Source organism: Taudactylus pleione, unplaced genomic scaffold, assembly GCF_031769625.1.
Source record: "Taudactylus pleione unplaced genomic scaffold, aTauple2 ptg000360l, whole genome shotgun sequence".
In the NCBI taxonomy this organism is placed as follows: Eukaryota; Metazoa; Chordata; class Amphibia; order Anura; family Myobatrachidae; genus Taudactylus; species Taudactylus pleione.
Window position 1 is genome coordinate 529,643 of NW_028284761.1, and position 22,287 is coordinate 551,929.

General features: G+C 46.3%; 1 protein-coding gene across 1 annotated transcript in view; it reads left to right on the forward strand.

Annotated features, from left to right (window-relative positions):
* Window positions 1–22,287, forward strand: part of EIF3H (eukaryotic translation initiation factor 3 subunit H) — a 159,830-nt gene that overhangs the window by 123,775 nt on the left and 13,768 nt on the right. Inside the window, exons 5-6 of the mRNA XM_088444367.1 lie at window positions 586–735; window positions 8,930–9,050. Of these exons, the coding sequence (XP_088300493.1) occupies window positions 586–735; window positions 8,930–9,050 (271 nt within the window). The remainder of the gene's footprint in view (window positions 1–585; window positions 736–8,929; window positions 9,051–22,287) is intronic.

Sequence of the window (22,287 nt, forward strand, 5' to 3'; positions counted from 1 at the left end):
CCCAATACACAGTGGTTAGTGTGTACCAAAAGTGGCTCAAGGAGGTGAACCAATGAGCCGGCGACATGGTCATGGACTCCCAACACTTATTGATTCATGTGGGGCGCGAAGGCTAGCTGGTCTGGTCCGATCGAGCAGAAGAGCACCTGTAGCACAAATTGCTGAAAAAGATAATGCTGGCTATGATAGAAAGTCGTCTGAAGACACAGAGCATCGCAGCTTGCGTATGGGGCTAGCAGCAGACTTTGAGTGCCCATGCTGACCCCTGTCTATCGTCGAAAGAGCCTACAATGGGCACGTGAGCCAGCCATTCATGTGGCTGTTACTTTGACACGTACCCAGGCATGGGGACCTCAGCTCGCAGCTTACAGGACTGAATGGATCTGCTGCTAACGTCTTGGTGCCAGATAACGAAGGACACCTTCAGAGGTTTTGTGGAGTCCATGCCTAAGAGGGGGTCATAGCTGTTTTGGCGGCCTAGACAATTTTAGGCAGGTGGTTTTAATGTTCGTGGCTGATCGATTGGTTTGTTCATTGAACTTGGTGTTTGGTTCTAATCGGCTGTAAATGATTTCCCGTCCACAGATTAAAGAAGGCAAGCATCGCGTACGAGCACATGTTTGAGGAGGTTCCTATTACGATCAAGAACTCGCATCTAATCAACGTGCTAATATGGGAGCTGGACAAGAAGGCGCCTGTCGCTGAGAAACACGAGCTCCTCAGTCTGTCCAGCAGGTAAGGAATGAGTAAATCCAGGATATAAGACATCTGTGACTTATATAGAGGCCTTCATGGGCAGGATGATTTGCAGATGAGTTGCTCTTCTATAAAAGTGCCGACGTGGTCTCTTGTTTTTGTTTAGACCCATCTGTACGTTGCCACAGTGTATCTATGTATCACTCTAATAATGCTTGCGATGGTCACCTTCCAACTCACCCGCATAAGTGTGAGGCAACCTGCTATATAACCAAACGTACAGCTGGCTTGTCTTGAGCGCAGTCGGTAGTCCTGGTCTTGCGCAAAGATAAATAGCTATCATCGAGGGCGATTCAATGCGGAGCGAGGTGAGAAGTGCCGGGAAGTTGGTCCCAGAGCTTATTCAATTCATCTCGTAGTTTAGTCCGGCTGCAATCACTTAAGTCTGAGAATGGCAGTTCCCAGCGACTAACCTGGGTGTTTAGTTGCGAGAACCGGAGTCCTTCGCCAAGCCGGCAAACAGGCTCGTGGCCGGCACTTAGGTCGCATCCTAGCAGCCTCAGGATGGTGCGAGAAGAAATCATTTAGCCGCCCAAACAGCGCAGTGAACTGAAAAGCTTCGGGAGCTCCCTCCCGGCGCTATCAACACCGCACGGAATGAATCGGGCCCCATTGTTTCAGTTAACTGTATGTAATATCCACAGATGAATGTGAAAGATACTTTTAAGTGGGGATATTCAGTAGTCAAAGTTAGATCTGCAATTTGAGCACAATATGTGTAGCAAAGCTATTTTTTTTTTTTTTACATAATTACTATTTCGTTGAATAATTATGTTTAAAATAAGTTGTTGCTTTTTTCATGGAAGCAATTCAATTGTTTGTCCGAGATTTTGATGTCCAGCAGCAGCTGAAGATTTTGCGGTCTCCGTCATTCCCCTGACATGCGCCCACCTTATCGCGTAGACTTCTAGACATCGCCTTGTGTTTTATTCTGGTCCTTGGCTGTAGGATGGACGAGCGACCTCAGAGCTTACAGCCAGCATCACTGACCGGCACAAATATCTTCCCTGATTCGTGAACCTTTTATGCACTAACTCGGCAAGGTTATAAGGCTACGGCCGCAGTTCTGCTTCTATGCTTTGTGGTGGTAGCAAATAATGTCGCCACTTGCCAAAGACTCTGCCATTCCCGATCTGCAAAATCAAATCCTGCGCAATGTGTATATTGAATTAAGTGCTCGTTATACAGCCTGTTTGGAAGGACACACAATATATCATCTTATTGGCTTGGAAAAATGTCAGATTGCTGCTATTTCCTCTCGGAACTCTGGAAGAAAATGAATCGCGACCGTAAACCTATAGCGATGGGGACATTAGGCCAGGGGTAACACTTCAGCTGATCCAGTAACATTATAAACCTGAGCTAATATAATGTCATACCACACACCATAAAGCGCCTCCGTCCGCATCTGTGTTCCTGGTTAATGCATAACGTATGGCTCCTCTCTGTGTGCACTAATGGGGGGTAGGATTACTGCATGAAGGGGGGGGGGGACTTATTTTTTATTTTTTAAATTGTTGTTCTACTGGGTCGTGACATTTAATTGCAGACCTCCCCGGCAGCAGTAGAGTTAAGCACAGGCTGTAAATTCCCCATTGAGCGCCTCTTCCCCTTTCCAAGCTGCGCGTCCTCTCGGATTGCTGCGTTTTATAGGCTGTGTTCACACATTCACTGTCAGCGGCCACAGCTCGCGCTGCACCCAACGCAGCAACTGCTACATGTAAGTGGGGAGAGGTTGCGAAGGTAACAGAGGCCGGCTATAGACCGATAAGTACATACAGATATGCAGTGTGTGTATGTAGATTTATGGGTTTAGATATTTATATTCCGTATTTTGGAATATTTGCATATTATAATGAAATATCTTGGGAATGGGACGGAAATATACACACAGAATGCATTTATGTTCTATATACACCTTATACACACAGCCTGAAGGTCTTTTTATACTATATTTTTTATAATTTTGTGTACATACATGAAATTCATTTGTGTTTCATATACACATTATATACACAGCCTGAAGGTAATTTTATACAATATTTTTAATAATTTGTGCCTTAGACAGAGTTTGTGTACATTGAACCATCAAAAATCAAAGGTTTCATTATCTCAGTCACGCCAAAATAATTCCGTATTTTGGAATATTTGGATATGGGAAACTCAACCTGTAGGTAGGTAGATATCTATCTATCTATCTATCTATCTATCTATCTATCTATCTATCTATCTATCTATGTGGGAGAGAGAGCTATGAACACAAATGTGTGTGTGTATTAGATAGATAGATATATATATATATATATATATACACAAACAAATATATCCCCTCTGCGCTAGTTAATAGAACAAAAAGACAAATTTACCAATAGATTTAAATAGCTGCACCTTACTCCTATATCTCTGTTAGATAGTGAATAGAAACCCAAAAGCAAAGAGGAGAAAAAAGGGCGCTTATAATTCAAAATTAAAAGGATCTTATATATAAATAACCACAATTGGTACATTCTATAAATGATAATAATAAACAGTCATAAAAAGAAGTCCTATATAGAGAAGTAGGATGTAATTTCCTTTTTTCACTTAGATATATTGTTCTTAGTGAACTCCTGTTGATCCTTTGTGGAAATTGTGGATACACCGTTCTTTTGGAGTACACGATAATTCTTCGTAGTCTTCACTGAAAGACACCCTCACACCAAAACACATCCAGAAAGAGGGCCACAATGGCCACTACCAGTGAGCAAAAAAACACTTTCTTGATTACAAAAATATATTGTTTTTATTTATGAAAGACTGTAGTGTCTATAAAAGAGCTTACATTCAATTGAAGCATACAATAAATGAAGAACCCAACGCATTTCGTTACTTAGCGGAACTTCATCAGGGGTACATCGATTGTAGCAGTAAACCCACAGTCTCTATTTGTAACAAGGTGGGATCACACCACAACAACCAAGTGATCTCACTATTGTATATGGAAGATGCAATGGTTTAAGCAGTCACAGTTCCCTTGGCAGATTTTTTTAAAATCCGTATACTTGGATGCAAAAGTGCACAAATCTGCATTCCAAACTCTAATCTGGTCTTCCTGTTTTTGTGGCTCACCAATGGTTTACATCTTGTGGTGAACCCTCTTTATATTCACTCTTTTGAAGTCTTCTCTTGATTGTTGACTTTGACACATATGCACCTACCTCCTGGAGAGTGTTCTTGATTTGGCCAACTGTTGTGAAGGGGTTTTTCTTCACCAGGGAAATAATTCTTCTGTCATCCACCACAGTTGTTTTCCGTGGTCTTCCGGGTCTTTTGGTGTTGCTGAGCTCTCCGGTGCATTCTTTCTTTTTAAGACTGTTCCAAACAGTTGATTTGGCCACACCTAATGTTTTTGCTATCTCTCTGATGGGTTTGTTTTGATTTTTCAGCCTAATGATGGCTTGCTTCACTGATAGTGACAGCTCTTTGGATCTCATATTGAGAGTCGGCAGCAACTGATTCCAAATGCAAATGTCACACCTAGAATCAACTCCAGACCTTTTACCTGCTTAATTGATAATGAAATAACGAGGGAATAGCCCACACCTGTCCATGAAATAGCTTTTGAGTTGATCGTCCCATTACTTTTGGCCCCTTAAAAAGTGGGAGGCACATATAGAAACCGTTGTAATTCCTACACCGTTCACCTGATTTGGATGTAATTACCCTCAAATTAAATCTGAAAGTCTGCAGGTAAAGCACATCTTGTTTGTTTCATTTCAAAACCATTGTGGTGGTGAATAGAGGCCAAAATCTGAAAATTCTGTCAATGTCCCAATATTTATGGACCTGACTGTGTGTGTGTGTGTATATATATATATATATATATATATATATATATATATATATATATATCCCGCTGTAGTAAGCATGTAATTAAAATTATTATTTAACCATCCCACAAAATATTGTACCTCCTGTTAATCGCGAAACAAAAAAATGAAGGACTGTAGAAGAATAAAGTCTCTGTACAGTTTGATGGCTAAAGACATTATTTGTCTCCCGCACACTCTGTACATATTCCACCCTCTCGCCGCTCCACGCCTCCGCAAGACCGCCTCTTCCATCAGCCCTAAAGTAATCGTGTTAATAAAGTAATATAGTAGATAAAAATGGAAACCAGTAGGTGATGTATGTAAAGTTGTGTAAGTCAGTCAAAAAATGTATGGATTTTATACATAATCTAACCATCCACATATAATTATCTGGTCACTCTCTGTCCGGGATTAATTGTAACCGCTGGTGTAGACATTACATCAACTGTGTTCTGTCTCCTTTTTTTTAATTTTTTTTTATTATTTTACATTTTTATGTCCTACGTAGAATAATCTCTAACTGCCCAGCGCTGCAGGACGAATAAAGGGACATATTCGAATACACTATATTGGTCCTGGACAATTACTATCCCGTCATTACTATCCATGTATATGCTATAACAGATTTATACTGCAAGAAGTTGGCACATATATTGCAAGCGAAAGCCCAGACCTGCGCGGCTCGGTGCTGTTTCAGTCTCCGTTTTTTTCCCGACGATATTAAATTGTATCTGTCATGTAGTTAAATATATTTTTATTGAAAAGGTGGTTTGTGGAGAGGCAGCGCCCCCCCCCCCCCCTTCCTTTCTTTTTATTTTTTTTTATATAGGACACATTTGAGATATATGGAAAAATAAAAGGGGCCAGCGCACTTGGACCGTACTTATCAGTTACTTCATGTCTCGCACCACATCTGTTTTAGTTATCTGTTTCCAGGCCCTGGTTTCCCTGGTGACGGGAGCAAACACGCCATTACCACAACTTCTAACAATAACTCCCTGTTCCACAGCCGGAGTCCCAGAGATCCATATAAAACCCGCTCAGGCAACTCATTTTCTTTTCATAGTGTGAGTGTCGTAAAAAAGGAGTGATCTATGGCTGTGGTACTCGAGGGGGATTTCTGACTCCTCCGTTCAGGCCCTCGCAGCTTTCTTACTGCTGTGAGGTAAATGCTAGGCCGGGCTGCGTAGGACAGGAAGATGAGCAGGTGACACAGGTCCTCGGTGCTGCCAGCAGAGGCCTGGTGACATGCAAAGAGCCTCATCTCTTAAGACCGCTCTACTTATGCGCCGTCGGTGCCCGCTGTAACTTAATTTCTCCTTGAACTGACATTTTTTTACATTTTTTTTCTTCCCCTGGGCCGTTAATTTGTAATGGTAATAAGGAAAAATCTCCTCCTTATCTGAGTTAAATCATTAATCCTCATTTACAAGGCGCACCTACCCACTATTCCACGTGAGGCAGCACAGTCCCTGTTCTAGTGGACAGTTCCACTTTCCCCATTGCTTGGGGACCTGAGGATAAGTGTCTGCTTTACATCTAATGACCAGGGCATTTTTAGATCGTGCTTTGGCATAATCTCAAGGTAACAAGACTTTGCCCCATTTTCTGTCAGCACTTCGTAGAGGCGCTCCCTCAATGTCCTGATTATCCAAATAGTCACGCGTTGAAGTGGGCACTAGGAGCTCACAAACGTCACCAAGCTATTGGCTGAACATGCAAAATGGCCGCAGTGATGCCCTCTCCTGATTATCGTTACACAAAATGGCTGCCGCCTCTTTGTGCAATGGATGGATATTTTTTTTGGGGGGGCACATGGTATTGAATCCCTTTGTATATTAAAGTTGGTGCTGCAAGTCCTGTAAGAAAAACAGTGGATACCCAGAGAGATGTCAAAAGGCTGTACTATGCCAGACCAGTGTTTTTAATATTAATGACTTATGTACTTTGTAGTACTTTTGTATATGGACGCATTCATTTTACCTCATGTGACCAATGTCTATAATATTTATTGCTCATGAGGTGAGTATATACAGAAAATAAATGGAACATGTATCCTGTTTTGAGAGACCTTAATTCCCTGAAGGAAGATGATTAAATGTTTTCGTGCATCCCAAGTTGATTCTCTTGGACGCACATTGTCCTATTATTGGATGAGACGTATAGACCTGCTTGGAGAAACTCCTCGGTCAGCTCCCAAATCATCCGTTTGGCCCCTAAGTTTCTTACAACATCCACCCTGTATGTTGTGTTTTGGTACTTTTGTGGTGGTCACAGCTGTGCGCAGTCCCTTCTAGTTATTTAAAACATTGGCACGCGCGCCTATTAACGTTTAAAGACGGGAGTAAGTGGTTTCTTTTTTTTAAACAGAAATCGTTTACATAATGTTTTAAATGTCACTGTGAGTAGAAATATAATGGTAATATATCCCATCTTCTCACCAGTCCTCAAGCTTATGGTAGAGAGGCCTCATACACGTTATCTAAGCCAGTTGGCATGTGCTATGTTCTAGTAACGCCCATCAAAGGAACAGGACACCGTCAAACGCTTGTGTACAGCTTTTTTTTTTTTTTTTTTTAGCACCGCAACAGACTCCTAGGAAATGGAGTAGGTGAAGGATACATACGTTTTGTCGATAAGACACTGCCGATGCGGTATTAACGTGATTTATAGCCTGTTAACTGTGTCAGCATAGTAACTTTAAACATAATAGCCACATTTTTAGCTGGATGCATTTAGATGCTTAAATGTAACAGACAAAAATTAAAGTGCATCAACTTTATTTTGTACATTTCTCATGCAAATAACATAAATAAAATCTGTTTTTAGAGATAGATGAACGAAGGACTTAATTTTGAGATAAGGCCATCTTATAACATTCCTCAGCATATATTCTACCCACTGCTCCATGCTTCTTCCTCACTATCTACCCCATCTGTGTCACCCCTGTCTGTCTGCCCCTCCCCTTTAGAATGTAAGCTCTCACGAGCAGGGCCCTCGTCCCTCATGTGCTTCTCTTCCCCCCTACTTATACATTTACCCCTAACTCCCTAATTGGCACCTTACACTTGGTTGCTGACGCCCGGCTGCTTGTGTTATGCTGCAATTTGTATAAACCATGTCCTCGTCCTGCATTGTTTTGTATTACTATTAACTGTTTTTCTTGTGTGCTCACTTATGTACTGTGTAAGGCGCTGCGGAACCTTTGTGGCGCCATATAAATAAAGGGTAATAATCATAAAGCATATAAGCTTATAATGCCGACACGGTTAAGCTGCCATGTCAGCATTTTCATGTCAATATTTTGACTTTCGACAGCGTTAACGTCGCCAATTTGAATGCAATTTATATACTAATCTGCTAAGGTCTGTCCAGTCTCCAACGTGCATGCGCAGTTGGAGCCTGCACAGTGCGTCGGCCCCTCCAACAGCTCCCACTGCAGCGGGCGACGGGACAGACCCTCGCCACAGAGGAGGGGGTTCCTCTGTCCCGCGCAGGTACGAGTAAGTATGCAGCCGCGGGTAGGAGGGAGTGGGACAGGGTACAAGGGGGTGTGACTGGGTGGAGCAGCAAATAGGGGTGGGCGGGGTGGAGCTGCGGGGAGAGGGGTGGAGCAGCAGACAGTGACAGGGCGGAGCAACGAACAAAGCGGGTGGAGTAGAGGACAGACTGAAGTGACACGGTCTATTGCAGGTCCCTTAATAACATATATTTGAATAGCGAATAAGAAAGGGGAAATAGAGCAGCCAATCACATTAGCAGTGATTCATGATTGTCTCTGTATATTTGTAAATCACTTAATCACAGTCCAGGCCCAGTACTGGTCCACATCAAATAGTCCATGTTCTGCTGTAGACAAGGTGAATGTTACATTTTTACAGTGGATGTTTTTTTTTAGATATTTTTTTTCTTTTTATTGTAGCAATTCCATCTCTGGATCAAGGTTCACCCCTGAGCAATTTTTGATTTTTAATTATTTTTAGTACTGATTTAAAATTGAGCGATGCGTGACCAGCAGGAAAGGCAGACCCCTCAGATCCTAACACTCCTCTAGTCCACAAGCCTGGAAAGCACTGAAGCCGTCAGATGTTCGGTGGCTGTCGTGCCGCCCGCCTCCTATTTGTCTCAGTATTCGGTTACATACGCAGCGAGTAATCTGTGTCTTAGACGTCCTTCATTATGCAAGTCGCTCATTTGCGTGTCGGCCAACCCACATCGGGCATCGTTTTCCCCAAGTACCGGACTGTGATCACCTGCCCTGACTCTGCGACTGACCATTGGGTATTCCTCCGTCATAACCCCTTGTTTATTTCCCTGTACAGTAATCACCTGGAAAAGAGCCTCCAGCTCCTAATGGACAGAGTGGATGAAATGAGCCAGGATATCGTGAAATACAACACCTACCTGCGGAACGCCAGCAAGCAGACGCAACAGAAACACCAGGTGGGTGCTGTAGTACCAGGAGGTGGTAACTTGTACACATCCATTGCCCTTCTTACGGCAATGGTATTAAAACCTCTTCCAGCCTGAAGATTTCAAGTTAAATAAGAAAGTCAACATGAGTTACTTTTATTCATTGGGTGCCAGAAGGTGTATGCAGCGCCTTGCATGGGGTAGACCTAATAACAAGTCAACAGCATGAACACAATGACCCATCATATGAGTACGAGACATAGCAGTAAAATCAGACACAGAGTACGGGGTGGAGTGTAGGGTATCTCGATGTAGCTAGAGTCAGCAGGCCATGGTGAGTGGCAGGGGGGCAATGATCCTGTACCCATCCTATGGGCAAGCAGACGGTGTCTGTTACTGAAGGGAGGGTGGTGACAAAAGGCAAGGAGCACTGGTGGTGGGGATAGTGCAAAGGGATAGCGGGCCCAGCCAGGCAGTGTGCATTCCATATGGAAGAAATAAGCTGGGGCGGAGGAGGAGGGAGTGATGGGAGGGATGAAAGGCTTTGTGTTTTGTAGGGAAAGTTTAAAGTTGGGGAGAGTGGGAAGCAAGTCAGACTTTGTGGGGGAAGGAGTTCCAGAAGAGGGGGGCAATTTTGAAAGCGGGTGTGGAAGGATGTGTCCAGAGAGGTGGTCATAGAAGGGGTGGAGGGGGAGGGCGTGTGGACAGAGATGAGGTTGGAGATGTACGCGGGGGAGGAGTGATTAATGAGGAGGGCAGGGTCGAGGGCGTTTGTGCTGTGTTCTGGGGTGATAAGGAGCCAGTGAAGGAGTTTGCGTCGGCTGGGGGGGAGGAAAATGGGATAAGCAGCATCTTTAAAGATATAGATTTGACATGGGGAGAGGTGACACAGAGGCCAGAGAGGAGGAGATTGCAGCAATCAAGGAGCGAGATAAGTGTATGGATGGAAGGGACAAATCCTGGACATGTTATGGAGGGGGAGATGCCTGAATGTGGGGAATGAAGGAGAGGGCACCTGGGCCAGAAAAGAGGGCGATGTTCTCAATGGAGAGAGGACGGGGAGGATGGCAGGTAGAGGAGCTCTGGAATTGGGGAAAGACCATGAGGTTGGTATTAGCCATGTCATGTTTCAGTTAGTAAAGCAGAGATAACTGGCAATGGGATAAACCTACAGTAATGCCTCTTATCACTTCCAAAACCTTGGTTGACTTAGGCAACAATGAGGGTCAGAAACCGCTTTCGTTAAATTATACACACATATAAGTGCTTTTTACCAATTTTCATGAGAAGATTGTTTCTTTTTGATGACTGGTCCTTGATACCAATCATCCTGGCTTATTTGTGGCTCCTTTTCAAATGAATGATGGTGGTTGGAGTAGAGGTAACAGCCCTGTGTTACCTCCTATATAAATGGTCTTCTGCAATTCAAATGTATTCATCAATTGTGAGAGCATAGCGGTCATGAATTACCTGGGTTTTGTTGTTTGTTTTTTTATTGCTTTGTTTTTGATAGTATATTTTTTGGTTTAAAACTACGATTTTAAGCTGCCCATCCACTACTAGATGCGGGGACGACGGCACGATTATGACGACATAGGGGTGAAGTGCATACACTGAATGTTCAGTGTATGCAGATCAATCATCCCCCGAACATGGCAACCTGACGGTGGTCGTCAGGTTGACCGTCATGTTCGGGCGATGATAGATGTTAAAAACGACCGGCGGGAATGCGCATCGCTGGTCGTTTTTTAACATTTTACTGCCCCGATTTGCGGGCGATTACCAAGCGATTGAGCGATAACGACGGTCGTTATCGCTCAATCGCTAGGTATAATTGCCTAGTGGATGGGGCAGCATTAGCCTCAAAGTTATGTTATCACCTGTTCTTCTGTATTCTCATATAGGGGGAGATGTAGCAAACTTTGGAGAAGTCGCCTATAGCATCCAATCGGCTTCGATCTATCATTTTATAAGCTGTGCTAGATAAATGATAGCTTGCAGCGGATTAGTTGCTATGGGTAATGTCTCCTCGTTATCCATCTCGAAGGTTTGATGCATCTCCCCTGTAATCGCTGTATGCAGTAAAAATGCAGATTTGTGTACTTGTCTGTAGTATGTGGTTTGGGTATTATTACAAAACCTTTATTGTCCTATATAAATATGTAGGAGATCAGTGTGTGGATGGTCCTGTGCAGTAGTAGCAGGTGGAATGTTACCATATCGGATTTGGAATATTAGGAATATTACATTGTCTTCATTGGGAATCCAGGTCCCCCATCGCCTGGTTGCGCCCCCCTTCATCTCCCGAGCAGACGGAGTCTCGCTGGCAGAACATGAACTATTTTCTAGGTTTTCATGCAGGAAAACATCTTTCTAAAGGCACTTAGGAGGCGAGCGAAACGGTGGTCATTAAATATGTTTACAACGTTATCTCGCAGAATATCGCTCTGAAGAATAGAATTTTATCGTATGAAACCAGAGGAAAAAAGGAAAGTGCCGCAGTTGCAGGCTTCATTTATTCCTCACCGTTCTGGTTTATTACAACCGTGACCGTCCCGGACATCTCTTTATCCTCGTTTGGTCAGGAGAAGTTTTATGTTAATGGAAGATAGATATTTTTGTTTTTTCTACTTCAGGGTCCATAGGGTATCCACAGGATACCTTGGGGTATAGGTGTGACGTCAGTCGCAGGGCACCAAAGAGTTAAGCTTTCAGCCTCCCAGGATGCACTAGGTCCCCCTCCTATACCCCGCCCCCGGGCCAAGGCACCCCAGTTTAGTTTGGTGCCCGGCCGGAGTCGGGTGCACCTGTTGGAGTGGGGGCTAGAAGAGCCCCTGAAGCTTATTCTTCATGCAGCTGTGGCTGCACATCTGGATGTACAGCATGGACAGTCAGTCCTGACGTCCATGCTGTCTTCCCTACACCCCGCCGGTACCAGAACGCCGGTACTGATCCGGGGATGCTGGTGGGCGTCTGGGGTCACAGCTAGCGGTGACCCCAGATGCTCCGGACCATGGCCGGATTCAAGGGGGACAGAGGTAAGCAGCGGGGTCCCGCGGTGGGTCCCCGCTGATCACATGGTCCTAAGTCCCCAGGCAGGGGGCTCCCTGGGGACTGGCTGCAGCGTGGAGCCAGGCGACCAACCTGCGCTTCCACTACCCCCTGGGACAGCGGACCGCAGCAGAGCGGTAGCGCTGCGGCGTCCCAGGGGTTAAATGCATGCCAGGGGAGCGCGCCTTCCCTGTCTCACAGCCGGCGCCTCCCCCGCTGCACACAGCCCTCTCTGCATGCTGCCGACTGGTCCTGTGGCAGCGCTCCTCCCCCAGGCCAGCCTCCTCTCTGCTCCTCGGCGGCCATCTTCTCCAGAACGCATGGTGAACGCTGCTGGAAGCGCTGGACGGAAGCATCGTGGTCTGGGTCCCCCCGCATACCTCTCCTCCGCTGTGGTCAGGTCTGTGTATGCAGCGCTGTGTCCTACCAGGCCCTGTGTCTGTGTAGTTGAGTGATCAGCGCTGTTAGTGCAGGAATTGTTATTTTTCTGCATTGTATGTGACTGTGCTAGCGCTGCTGCCTGTAATCTTTTCTTCTCTAAACTGTCAGCTTTATTACTGTCCCTGTTCTTTCTGCTAAAGCCCTTGCGGTGCGGTGCTGCAGGGTGGTCTCTCGCCTATTTAATACTTAATTGGTGAGAGAGGTCACATACGTGGTGCCATCATGTCTGAAAGTGATTTTCCCCTCCGGCTACAGTGTACCACGTGCAAAGTACCGTTAGCGGAGGGGGAGGGTAGCGCGGAGGGCCTTTGCCGGCAGTGTTTGTCCATGGCGCGGCCTATTACGGTTACAGCACCGGTACAGGAGCCGCCCTGGGCTTGTTTCGCTCAGGCGTTAACAGCTTTAGTGGGCCAGTTAGCTCCGCAGCCCGCGTTTACTCCGATGGGTTTGTCCCAGCAGTCTGTGGTGTCGTCACCCATGCAGGGGTTCCCACGACAATTGGTGGTACCCCACAGTCTCCCTATTTCCCCGCTCCCGGGTTCTCAGGAGCCAGCGTGGGTTAACTCCCTGACGAGTTCTGTACAGCACTTGTCGGATGTGTTGCAAGGGGAGTCTGTGATGCGGTCTCATAAAAGGCCGGTGGCGTCTCTGTCCGCTCCTTATGAGGATGACGAAGGGACGTCTGATGATGGGGAGATTCTAGATCCTTACGATCAGGAACCTCTCCATACTAAGGACGCTGATGCTAAGTCCAAAGTATATATTCCTGGACTTATTCGGGCGGTCCGCACAGCCTTGGTGATTGAGGACGAAGTTCCCCCAGCGGCTAAATCTAAGTATGCCTTTTTCAAAGATGTGAAGGGCGATGCCACAGTCTTTCCTCTTTCGGGTCAGTTGGTGGACCATTTAGAGGAGGCGTGGAAACAACCTGGCAAAAGATACCAGCCGCAGAGACGCCTGGCGGTGGCTTATCCGTTCGCGGATAATTATTTTGCGAAGTGGGAATCCCCTCCACAGGTGGATTCTCACGTGACCCGTCTTGTCCGTAGTGCCACATTGCCGATGCCATCCATGTCCTCCCTTAAGGATGCTACGGACCGCAAGGTAGAAATCTGCCTGAAGTCCGCTTATTCCCTTGCTGGGGGGGCAGCACGGCCGGCTATGGCCATTTGCTGGGTTGCCAGAGCGATGGAGCGCTGGGCGGATTCATTAGAGGCTTCTTTTGAATCCGACTGTCCGGCCGATCAGGCGGAGTTGATTGGCAATCTCCGTGATTCGGCCACCTACATCAACGAGGCGGCTCTAGACATTAGTACTCTGGTGTCTAGAATTTCTTCAGCAGCGGTAGCTGCTCGTCGCACCTTGTGGCTGCGATCCTGGAAGGCGGACGCAGATTCCAAGAAAGGTCTGGAAGCGTTGCCGTTTACCGGAGAAGTTCTCTTCGGTCCGGATCTGGATAAGATTGTGGCCACGCTGGCGGCAGCCAAATCTGCCTGTCTCCCGTCGGCCGCTGCTCCTTCTGGTTCGGGACCATCGTCCTTTCGGTCATCTAGGGCCCAGGGCAGGCCCAAACCACAGTCGTTTCCTCGACAGGCTGGCCCTAAGAAATCGGTCAAGCCCCGGAAGCAGGCATGGAGTACCAGACGTCCGGCCCCCAAGCCAGATGGCAAGCCTGCGGCCTGACGGTCCGGGCCTCCCTTTGGGGGATCCCAGGGTGGGAGGCCGCCTGCTACAGTTCGCCCAGTGTTGGTCGACCACTACGACAGACACTTGGGTTCTGGAGGTGGTTTCCCACGGATACGCCCTCTCCTTCCGGCACAGACCCCCGGCTCGCTTCTTCACCACGGGTCTCCCATCAGACCGGAACAAGGCTACGGAGCTGCGGAAGGTATTGCACACTATGCTCCAGGCTGGAGTTATAGTGGCGGTTCCATTCTCCCAGAGGGGCCAGGGTTTCTATTCAAATCTATTTTTGGTACAGAAACCCAATGGGTCATATCGTCCGATTCTCAACCTCAAAGCACTCAACAAGTCTTTGCGGGTCCCGAAGTTTCGGATGGAGACCCTACGGTCCATCATTCTGGCGCTGGAACCTGGGGACTACTTGGTGTCATTGGACATACAGGACGCTTACCTGCATGTCCCTATTCTTTGGCGCCATCAACAGTTCCTCAGGTTTGCAATCAGCAGCGACCACTTCCAGTTTCGGGCGTTACCTTTTGGCCTGGCAACAGCACCACGTGTTTTCACCAAGGTGATGGCGGTCATGGCGGCTTCTCTGCGGCTGCAGGGAGTCCGCATGTTGCCGTATTTGGACGACCTGTTATTGGTGGCAGGATCTCCAGAGCTCCTGTTACGCCACTTGGACCTGACCATTGCACTGCTGCAACGGCACGGCTGGCTAATCAACTGGCAGAAGTCCACTCTAATCCCGTCTCGGAGGATTCTGCATCTTGGAGCCTTATTGGACTCGGGACAGCAAAGGATCTTCGTGACGGAGGACAAGATCTCTGCTTTACAGTCAAGGGTGCGCAGTTGTCTGCACAGCCGCCGGGTGTCCTTACACTCGGCGATGAGGTTACTGGGCTCCATGGTGTCGGTGTTCGACATGGTGGAATACGCCCAGTTTCACTCCAGACCTCTGCAGCACCTGATCCTGTCCAAGTGGAACGGGCTGACTCAGTCTCTGAAGTCCCAGACGATTGTGCTCACCCAGGAGGTTCGCCTGTCCCTTACGTGGTGGTTACAGACGACCCACCTCAACAAGGGACGTCCGTTCTGGGTTCCAAATTGGGTCCTGTTGACAACGGACGCCAGTCTTCGGGGCTGGGGAGCAGTTTCGGGTCCACACTTGTTCCAGGGCAGGTGGACGCCGACAGAAGCGGAGCTTCCAATAAATATCTTGGAACTCCGTGCGGTCTTCAATGCTCTCCAGCAGGCACAGCGGTTTCTCCAGGGTCGCCCGGTGCAGGTCCAGTCGGACAACGCTACCACCGTGGCCTACATAAACAGGCAAGGAGGAACTCGCAGTCGGGCGGCTCTCGTAGAGGTCTCTCGGATCCTGGTTTGGGCGGAGCGCAATCTTCCGGCCATATCAGCGGTCTTCATCCCGGGAGTGCTCAATTGGGAGGCGGACTTTCTAAGTCGCCAGGACGTTCATCCGGGGGAATGGTCCCTGCACCCGGACGTTTTTCAACTACTGGTGGACAGGTGGGGTCTTCCAGAAATCGACCTCATGGCGTCCCGGCACAACAACAAGTTGCCGGTGTACGGGTCTCGCACAAGAGACGAAGGGGCGTCTCTGGTGGATGCTCTGTCCGTCCGGTGGACGTTCCGGTTCGCATACCTGTTCCCTCCGGTCTCCCTTCTTCCACGGGTAATCCGGAAATTCAAACAGGAAGGAGGGACGCTCCTGTTGATAGCTCCCGCGTGGCCCAGACGGCACTGGTTCTCAGACCTTCAGGGTCTGTCCGTGGACATTCCTCTGCGGTTGCCGCTACGACCGGACCTTCTGTCTCAGGGTCCTTGCCTTCACCCGGACCTGACTCGGCTGTCTTTGACGGCGTGGCTGTTGAGACGGCCATGCTGAGGTCCCGGGGGTTTTCCAGCTCTGTGGTGCGTACCATGTTACGAGCTCGGAAACCGTCTTCCGCGAGGATATACCATCGCGTGTGGCATACGTTCTTCCAGTGGTGTCGACCGAGAGGTTATGCACCGCGGGAGTTTCGTCTGTCTCGGATTCTCGCCTTCCTGCAAGCGGGACTAGATCATGGGCTTCGCCTTGCTTCTTTGAAGGTACAGGTTTCGGCCCTATCTGTCTGGTTTCACCGTAGGATTGCTACAATCCCGGATGTGCGCACCTTTATGCAGGGTGTTCTCCGCATTCAGCCGCCCTTTGTTCCACCTGTGGCGCCTTGGGATTTGGCTGTGGTCCTGAGGGCTCTCCAAGGACCGCCGTTTGAACCACTGGGCTCAGTGGATCTTAAATGGCTAACAGCTAAGACTGTTTTCCTTCTGGCCATTGCTTCGGCCAGACGTGTTTCTGAGTTAGGGGCTCTTTCTTGTAGACCCCCTTTCTTGGTTTTTTATGGGAACAGGGCAGTGCTCCGCACTCGGCCCGAGTTTCTTCCCAAAGTTATTTCCCAGTTTCATATTAACGAGGAAATAGTTGTTCCGGCCTTTAACTCACCGGGTCTTTCCGTGGGTGAGGCCTCTTTGGATGTTGTGCGGGCCTTAAGGACTTATGTTGACCGCACTTCTTCGTTTAGGAAGTCGGACGCTTTGTTTGTCCTCTTTGGCTTCCGTAAAAAGGGTTGGCCTGCTTCAAAGCAAACTTTGGCAGCCTGGATCCGTATGGCTATTTCTGAAGCTTATCTTCATGAAGGCCTACCGGTCCCTCCTTCTCTGAAGGCTCATTCCACTAGGTCTGTGGGTCCTTCGTGGGCAGCTCGACGTGGTGCCTCGGCAGTTCAGATCTGCAAGGCTGCTACGTGGTCTTCTGTCCATACCTTCGTGAGGTATTACAGGTTTGACACCTTCGCCTCTCAGGATGCTTCCTTCGGGCGGCGGATTCTCCTTTCTGCACAGGAGCGTCCCCACCCTTAAAGGATACTGCTTTGGGACATCCCCAAGGTATCCTGTGGATACCCTATGGACCCTGAAGTAGAAAATATGAGATATGGTAAGAACTTACCCTTGTTATCTCTATTTCTACGAAGTCCATAGGGTTCCACAGGACTCCCGCCCTGTCGCACCTGTGCTGCAGATGGGCTTTGCTCTGGTCACCGGTTTTCCGTCTCCCTCTGGTGAGAATGTGATTCTTGTATGTGTCCAGATCTTTGTTCTCTCTCTTCCTTCTCCTCCTCCGGCCTATGGCTTGGTAACTAACTGAGGTGCCTTGGCCCGGGGGCGGGGTATAGGAGGGGGACCTAGTGCATCCTGGGAGGCTGAAAGCTTAACTCTTTGGTGCCCTGCGACTGACGTCACACCTATACCCCAAGGTATCCTGTGGAACCCTATGGACTTCGTAGAAATAGAGATAACAAGGGTAAGTTCTTACCATATCTCATATTATTTGAAACGTCAGTTATAAGACCAACCGTGCGATATAACCCCTATTACACAGCGTAACTCTCATTGCTCTTTTGCCTTTAAAAGGGTCTGTAACCTCAAGACTTTATATTTTTTTTCCCCATGGCACATAGGGATTTCTGCGGATCCGTTTTGGTCAGGGGGGGGTGCCTAGTTACCTGTTCCCTATCATATTTATTGATAATGACCTGTACATGTACCCTACCCTTTGCATCTAGGTCATAGCCCTTAGTAGGGAAGGCCATCGGAAGGGCGGGATCTATTGTGCCACCTTGCGGCCATTGTTACATGCCGAATGATTCCATATAAACAGTTGGTTTGTGCCACCAATGGTACCTTCCTGTTCATGTGCATACGTAAATAAAATATTCGGTGCACTGCTGCTTATTCAGCGTTTCTCTTTGTGGCAGGAATTAGATCACCAAATAATGGTAAAAACAAATATGAGTGAAGGAAGCAATATTGGTAACCATTAACAAGAATAGTTTTGTACAGACATCGGCAAGAATCCCGACAGGGGCTCCGTAAGTATGCTAACCCCCCTTCACACCCTCAGCCTCCATTTCTGCGTCCTAACCATCGCAGCACCGTAACCCTAACCCACTCCCCTTTAGTGCCTAAACCTAACCCTCTACCCCTTAGTGCCTAACCCTAATTCTCCCCCGATGGTGCCTAACCCTAATTCCCCCTGTCCACAGCCTAACCTACCCTCCCCCCACCCCTGTGGTGCCTAATCCTGGCCCCAACCCCCCCATCGTCGCCGGTGTTCTGGCCACGGGTCGGGATTTGGACAGCCGGTCTCCCGTGCTCTGGCCAATTCACTACATCCTGATAGTTTGCCTGTATATTAGTTAGTTTGCCCTTACATTGTATATTACATATATTGCCCTTAATTTGGCCATTATTGGGCAGGAGTGAGTGGGAGAGATGGATGATCAGTAATGTTAGGTAGGTATTTATGAAAATTGGTAAAAAGCAGTAAAAAACATTAAGTTTTCTGCTACAGTTTACACCCTGAATGTAAGTGTGTGTGTTAGTTTACACCCTGAATGTAAGTGTGTGTTAGTTTACACCCTGAATGTAAGTGTGTGTTAGTTTACACCCTGAATGTAAGTGTGTTAGTTTACACCCTGAATGTAAGTGTGTGTTAGTTTACACCCTGAATGTAAGTGTGTGTTAGTTTACACCCTGAATGTGTGTGTGTGTTAGTTTATACCCTGAATGTAAGTGTGTGTGTGTGTTACAGTTTACACCCTGAATGTAAGTGTGTGTTACAGTTTACACCCTGAATGTAAGTGTGTGTTACAGTTTACACCCTGAATGTAAGTGTGTGTTACAGTTTACACCCTGAATGTAAGTGTGTGTTACAGTTTACACCCTGAATGTAAGTGTGTGTTAGTTTACACCCTGAATGTAAGTGTGTGTTAGTTTACACCCTGAATGTAAGTGTGTGTGTTTACACCCTGAATGTAAGTGTGTGTTAGTTTACACCCTGAATTTAAGTGTGTGTTAGTTTACACCCTGAATGTAAGTGTGTGTGTTAGTTTACACCCTGAATGTAAGTGTGTGTGTTAGTTTACACCCTGAATGTAAGTGTGTGTGTTAGTTTACACCCTGAATGTAAGTGTGTGTGTTAGTTTACACCCTGAATGTAAGTGTGTGTGTTAGTTTACACCCTGAATGTAAGTGTGTGTGTTAGTTTACACCCTGAATGTAAGTGTGTGTGTTAGTTTACACCCTGAATGTAAGTGTGTGTGTTAGTTTACACCCTGAATGTGTGTGTGTGTTAGTTTACACCCTGAATGTAAGTGTGTGTGTGTGTTACAGTTTACACCCTGAATGTAAGTGTGTGTTACAGTTTACACCCTGAATGTAAGTGTGTGTTACAGTTTACACCCTGAATGTAAGTGTGTGTTACAGTTTACACCCTGAATGGAAGTGTGTGTTACAGTTTACACCCTGAATGGAAGTGTGTGTTACAGTTTACACCCTGAATGGAAGTGTGTGTTACAGTTTACACCCTGAATGTAAGTGTGTGTGTTAGTTTACACCCTGAATGTAAGTGTGTGTGTTAGTTTACACCCTGAATGTAAGTGTGTGTGTTAGTTTACACCCTGAATGTAAGTGTGTGTGTTAGTTTACACCCTGAATGTAAGTGTGTGTTACAGTTTACACCCTGAATGTAAGTGTGTGTTACAGTTTACACCCTGAATGTAAGTGTGTGTTACAGTTTACACCCTGAATGTAAGTGTGTGTTACAGTTTACACCCTGAATGTAAGTGTGTGTTACAGTTTACACCCTGAATGTAAGTGTGTGTTAGTTTACACCCTGAATGTAAGTGTGTGTTACAGTTTACACCCTGAATGTAAGTGTGTGTTAGTTTACACCCTGAATGTAAGTGTGTGTTAGTTTACACCCTGAATGTAAGTGTGTGTTAGTTTACACCCTGAATGTAAGGGTGTGTTACAGTTTACACCCTGAATGTAAGGGTGTGTTACAGTTTACACCCTGAATGTAAGGGTGTGTTACAGTTTACACCCTGAATGTAAGGGTGTGTTACAGTTTACACCCTGAATGTAAGGGTGTGTGTGTTTACACCCTGAATGTAAGTGTGTGTGTTAGTTTACACCCTGAATGTAAGTGTGTGTGTTAGTTTACACCCTGAATGTAAGTGTGTGTGTGTTAGTTTACACCCTGAATGTAAGTGTGTGTGTGTTAGTTTACACCCTGAATGTAAGTGTGTGTGTTAGTTTACACCCTGAATGTAAGTGTGTGTGTTAGTTTACACCCTGAATGTAAGTGTGTGTGTTAGTTTACACCCTGAATGTAAGTGTGTGTGTTAGTTTACACCCTGAATGTAAGTGTGTGTGTTAGTTTACACCCTGAATGTAAGTGTGTGTGTTAGTTTACACCCTGAATGTAAGTGTGTGTTACAGTTTACACCCTGAATGTAAGTGTGTGTTACAGTTTACACCCTGAATGTAAGTGTGTGTTACAGTTTACACCCTGAATGTAAGTGTGTGTTACAGTTTACACCCTGAATGTAAGTGTGTGTTACAGTTTACACCCTGAATGTAAGTGTGTGTTACAGTTTACACCCTGAATGTAAGTGTGTGTTACAGTTTACACCCTGAATGTAAGTGTGTGTGTTAGTTTACACCCTGAATGTAAGTGTGTGTGTTAGTTTACACCCTGAATGTAAGTGTGTGTGTGTGTTACAGTTTACACCCTGAATGTAAGTGTGTGTTACAGTTTACACCCTGAATGTAAGTGTGTGTTACAGTTTACACCCTGAATGTAAGTGTGTGTTACAGTTTACACCCTGAATGTAAGTGTGTGTTACAGTTTACACCCTGAATGTAAGTGTGTGTTACAGTTTACACCCTGAATGTAAGTGTGTGTTAGTTTACACCCTGAATGTAAGTGTGTGTTACAGTTTACACCCTGAATGTAAGTGTGTGTTACAGTTTACACCCTGAATGTAAGTGTGTGTTACAGTTTACACCCTGAATGTAAGGGTGTGTGTGTTTACACCCTGAATGTAAGGGTGTGTGTGTTTACACCCTGAATGTAAGGGTGTGTTAGTTTACACCCTGAATGTAAGGGTGTGTTAGTTTACACCCTGAATGTAAGTGTGTGTGTTAGTTTACACCCTGAATGTAAGTGTGTGTGTTAGTTTACACCCTGAATGTAAGTGTGTGTGTTAGTTTACACCCTGATTGTAAATGTGTGTTACAGTTTACACCCTGAATGTAAGTGTGTTTGTGTGTTACAGTTTATCATAACTTTTTGTTCTCCTGTACACACTCTTCCAGAAATATCACGCATAGATTTTGGTGCTAAGCAGTTTTGCATCAAATCCTATCCATAGGGTAATAAATAGCACGGCGTGCAATGCTTAGAATAATAAGCGCCCATCCATGACGTATAATAAGCAAAACGTTAATATACTGTGCATCACGGAGCAGGTGCCAAGGGAGAGCCCCACAGGCCCCCGCTCAGCCAATTCCTAATTGCTGCCGCAGACACGTACGTTTTCTGCAGCTCCAGCAATAATTCCCATCTCCTCCATTGGCGAGCGCGGAAATAATCAGCATCCATGTCAGCCTGCGAAGCACAGCCGAGCGGAATCCCTCCAGGAGCAGCCCAGTAAAGTAAATTTAAATCATTATTGAAGGTAATTAAAAGATCAAACTTAATTTCGCGAGAGGTGAGGAACCTGTTTTACTGCTCTGTTAGCTGGAAGATCGAACGCAGTCACTGTTATTACCTGTTACTGCTGGCTGGAAGGTTTCAAAGTCGCCCTCTTTTGAAATTGAGAGCTTTTCTTCTTTTTGTTTAAAGAATATAACACACATTGAGGGCTGCGTAAACTACAATTGCTGTTATTTTTATTTTATTTTTTTTAGTAATACTTTCAAAGTTGATTCTTGTCCTTCATTTTTCTGCTTTACAGCAAATTGGTCACATCAATGTCCCTCTGACATTTAAACGATCAGCTCTTGCCTTTAATTTTGTTCTAGAAAAATTACACTTATTGGTTGCTCTAAGACACACCTTGTTTTCTACATTTTCGTGGTTTAAAATTGTCACTCACAGTATGTCGAATTGTTTTCAGTACTGACGTGGAGAGAGATTAAGCACCAAGTAATCGGCTTCTCTGTCATTTTTCTAGCACAGCCT